At 36.0% G+C, this 4,747-nt stretch overlaps 1 protein-coding gene across 1 annotated transcript; it reads left to right on the forward strand.

Moving 5' to 3' along the window:
• The first annotated feature begins 617 nt into the window (after nucleotides 1–617).
• On the forward strand, nucleotides 618–3,215 carry LOC121765522 (SUMO-conjugating enzyme SCE1). The gene is made up of 5 exons (XM_042161704.1): nucleotides 618–787; nucleotides 891–974; nucleotides 1,894–2,046; nucleotides 2,144–2,257; nucleotides 2,875–3,215. The coding sequence occupies exons 1-5, from the start codon at nucleotides 719–721 to the stop codon at nucleotides 2,935–2,937; spliced, it is 483 nt and encodes a 160-aa protein (XP_042017638.1). The 5' UTR covers nucleotides 618–718; the 3' UTR covers nucleotides 2,938–3,215.
• The last annotated feature ends 1,532 nt before the right edge of the window (nucleotides 3,216–4,747 follow it).

Raw genomic sequence — 4,747 nt, forward strand, 5'->3', positions numbered from 1 at the left:
AAAAAAACTAAAAAAATCGGGTAATTCGGTTATACCCAATACCCGATAAACCAAAAATCTCACTACCCGATCCCGATTCAAAACCCGAAAAATTGGGTATTGGATATTCAATTACCCGACTTTTTTGGGTTTAGATATCAGGTACCCAATACACCCTATATCCATTTTAACATGCGTATGAATCACAACAAAGATGCTATGCACTCACATACCAATTATTTTATTAAAAAAAATAATATTTTAATATTATTTATAAATAAAATATTAGGAAGGGAGAACACAACACCTCTACCGTGATTCTTCCACAGCAGGAATCCAAGTCGGATTGATTATGCTTTAAGAAGGACAAAGTCCATTACCATTCCCACAAGTTTTGCACACATGATGCTCCTAATAGCGTTGCATTCACGCTGAAATAAAACATAATAGTAATTCATTTTACCGTTTTGACTTTTCTCACCAATAAGTAAACATTTCTTATATGGTTATTTCCAAAATATTTCCAGCCATCAGATAATGATTCTAATCAAGGCCGTCCATTTATTCCAGCAGAACATAAAATTAAAGCAAAAACGAAAATGAAAAATAAAACGTCTCTTTCTCCATTTATTATCACTTGCCTCGCGGACTATTCTATAGCAATAGCCCCATTAAAGATTGCGAAGCCTCTTTGTTTCCCTTCCCGGAATTCTACGGCTCAGATAATCCTCGGAGCAGAATGTCCGGTGGAATTGCGCGCGGGCGGCTGACGGAGGAGCGAAAGTCATGGCGGAAGAATCATCCACATGTCGGAGCACTTCTCTTCTTTTAGTTTCGATTGCAGTTTGTGTTTGTTGTTTATGGAGTGATTTTAAGTATGCATTTATTGTTGATTTTCGTTTTGGGTTTAGGGTTTTGTGGCTAAGCCGGAGACTCTGCCTGAGGGTACAGTGAATTTGATGGTATGGCACTGCACGATCCCTGGTAAGGCCGGGGTAAGTATATCACTCTATCAATCAACTAATTTTGTTTATTCATCGTTGTTTTGACTTGGAATTAAGCCCCTGATTTGGGGTTGAATAATGTGGAGTTAAGATCCTGAATTTTGTGATTGCGTAACTGGTGTCGTTTATCAGCTTACTAATTTTTGTGGAAGTTGTTTTGAATTGTGTGAAGTCAGCCATGGTACTTTTCCCTGATATACCAAACCATGGAGGAGAGAGACAGAATTCAATCTGCAGTGTTTTGATTGTATTTCAGTTTCTCTGGCTTGATATTTGTTTAAAATAAGAAATACGCTTGTTTTATAGATTATGAAGAATTATGTTGATATTATGTAGCCTTATTATTACCATGGCAAAGGACCTCATTATATTTTATTCTTCTAGTTGCATGAAGACTATGGCTATTTATTTTAACTATTTTCTTAATCTTTCATTCGAATATTACTATCATCATAATGTTCTTCACTTGCTGTTGATTGAGATCCAAGTGTTTTCTGAATTTGGTTGACAGAGTTTTATTTGTATGTAATGCATGAGTTTCCACTTTACTCTGTTGGTCGATTGGGATTCCCACCGAACTTAGTTGGGCAACTTGGGTGAATAACTTTAGTAGACTGGAGATCTGACGGAATGTACTTTCAAAATTTTGAATTGGCTTCAGTTTGAATTTCTTTGTTCTGTCTTTTGTTTTATTAAATTGTTCCATGTTCATTTTCTGATTGCTGTATACATATAACTGGTGTGTGGCAATGCTTGTAACAGGTAGCATATGAACTTACTCTTATAGGTACAGATGGATGAATTATAGCACTAAACTTTTGACTGTGGTGTTTACTTGAGTTTTCAATATCCTGGAGTATTACTTTTTGTGTTCGGTTGGCACATATATTTGATCATGGGTGCATTGCAGACCGACTGGGAGGGTGGTTATTACCCACTCACAATGCAGTTTAGTGAAGATTATCCAAGCAAGCCGCCGAAGTGTAAATTCCCACAAGGATTTTTCCATCCTAATGTGTACCCATCTGGAACTGTTTGCCTCTCTATTCTTAATGAAGATAGTGTGAGTGTAACTGATTCTTCTATATCTGTTGTCTTACTGCTCTGCTAATTCTTATGGTGGTGATAATTATTTTGGTATCTATTTCAAATATCATTAGGGTTGGCGCCCAGCCATCACAGTGAAGCAAATTTTGGTTGGTATCCAAGATTTGTTGGATACGCCTAATCCACAGGATCCAGCTCAAACTGAGGGATACCATATGTTCATCCAGGTTATAGAAATTCTCTGTGATTTTGAAATTGTTGCCGTGCTCTTTTTGTAGAGATTTATTTACCACTTGCTATAAAATCATTTCTCCCCTTGGCTGTAATGTGCGCATGAGATATAATACAAACATAATTCTTGATATTTTTCTAATGTTGCATATACTCCATCCGTCCCACAATAGGAGTCCTATTTGGTTTGGGCACGGTTCTAAGAAATGTAAAGAAAAGTGGGGTGAATAAGTTAGTGGAAAATTGGGTCCCACTTATATATATTATAGTTTTATAATAAAATGTGGGTGGAATAAGTTGGTGGAATGTGGGACCTACTTACCATTTATCGTAAAAGCGAAATAGGACTCTTATTGTGGGACGGACGGAAATGGCTAAATAAGACTCTTATTATTGGACGGAGGGAGTATATTTCGTTCTGATACTCTTCATGTATGTGGCCAGTTCTTTAGTTCTTCCTTGTTCAGGATATTTAATTCCAAAGTCATCACTCTTCAATAGGTCATGGGTGAAAATAATTTCTGTGCCAGTGTATTTTCATATTCATATTAATATTCTTTCGTGAGCCCTAGAGAGCAAAAAAGCTCCATGTTAACTTGTGTATATCCTGCAGGATCCAGTTGAATACAAGAAAAGGGTTCGGCAACAGGCGAAGCAGTATCCTCCTCTTGTCTGAATATGTCTTTGTGCTGGTTATTCCTTAGTTTTGATGCAAACGTGTTGCTAGAATTTGTATTTATCAAAAGAAGGTTATCACGTACCCCAGTGAGGCAACACAATGTTGCTTGCTGGTACGATGTGTGGATGTGCTTCTAGTTACTGAACCTGCATAACGCATAGAAACCTCTTGGTTGTGATAAGGAGATTGTATTAGATTGATTTGGTTGTGATAAGGAGATTGTATTAGATTGATGTCGAATGTGGTAATGTAAGATCGCCTTTCCTTTGCTCGAATTTGAGGTATGCGTATTTTTTCAGACATTCAAGAATGTTGTTTTTGGCCCTTTGACAGGGACCTAGCTTTGATGTATTCCATCAAGTACAAAACATTAACCCCTGTCCCTTGTTATATTTTCTTAGAGGGGTTTATTATTTAGAAATGATAACACGTACGGATTTAGTATCATCCATTATGGGTGTCGAAACGGGTAGCGGGTAACGGGTAATCCCGAACCCGACCCGTTACCCGCCGGGTATCGGGTACCCGTTACCCGACGGAATCGGGAAACGGGGCGGGGGCGGGGTCGGGTATAATAATTTTGGGTTTTGCCCGATACCCGACCGGGTAATCCCGATAGTCCCGAAAATACCCGATATATATTGATATTTTATAATTTTTTATTTTTTATTTTAATATTTTACATGGCTTGATCTCAATCATTAAACAAAATTAAATAATAATAAAAAGTTTCAAGTGAGACTATTACATTCATCAAGTAGTATTTTTAAAAAAGCATCTAAAATATACAAATAATATTTAAAAAAAGAAGATTTCAAAAAAAAATGTTTCGGGTCGGGTACCCACGGTGTCGGGTGCGGGATACCCGACTCGGGTATCGGGTAATACCCGACTAAATGCGGGACGGGTATCGGGACTAACTTTTCGGCCATAATCGGGTGCGGGTACCCGTTTAGACACCCTACCATCCGTCCTTGAAAATTTGTCACTTATTTTCATTTTTGTCCGCCCCTAAAACTTTTACCATTTTTAACAGTGAATCCCATATTCCATTAACTCATTTTTACTCACATTTTAAAGTAGGATCAATATGTCACTAACTTCTTCAACCTACTTTTTATTACTCCATCCGTCCGTCAACTTGTCACTAATTTACTTTTTGGTACTTTATACTGCTTTTGGTAATGGACCTCAGTCTCACTCACATTGTATAAAATTAATATATAAAATTAAGAGTCACATTTTACTAACTCTTTCGACTTACTTTCCATTACATTTCTTAAAATCAGTGTAGGGTCGGTCGAAGTGTGCCAACCAATGGCAAACGGAGGGAGTATATTTTTTAAAACTTGTGCCGGGTTAAATGGTGATAAATTATTAGGGATTGAGAGATATTTTTCTTTTCTATTTTTATGACTTTTCTAATTTCGATCTCTTTATTCTTAATCTAATTTTTATATTATGTTGAATTTTTTGTTGGAACTTAAAAATACTACAAATATGCATTGTATTTATCTTCTCTATTTTTTTTTTGTTGTACACCGTTATATCACAATTGACATATTTTGATCAACTTAAAAGAGTTTCTTGGATTTTTTTTAATTTAAAAAACATTGTAGGATATTTGTACATATCATTGATTTTGATGTTTTTTAAAAGAGTCCTTAACTTATTATCATTTTATGATTTTGGTAAAGAAAACATTAATTTTTGGATCTTGAATCTCGAATAGCGTACTAGAAATGTTCCTTTAATGACAGTGCCATTTAAAATTGACGGTCAACCTTTTTGAAGTACATTTCGTTGG

The sequence above is a fragment of the Salvia splendens genome, chromosome 14 (assembly GCF_004379255.2).
Source record: "Salvia splendens isolate huo1 chromosome 14, SspV2, whole genome shotgun sequence".
Classification (NCBI taxonomy): Eukaryota; Viridiplantae; Streptophyta; class Magnoliopsida; order Lamiales; family Lamiaceae; genus Salvia; species Salvia splendens.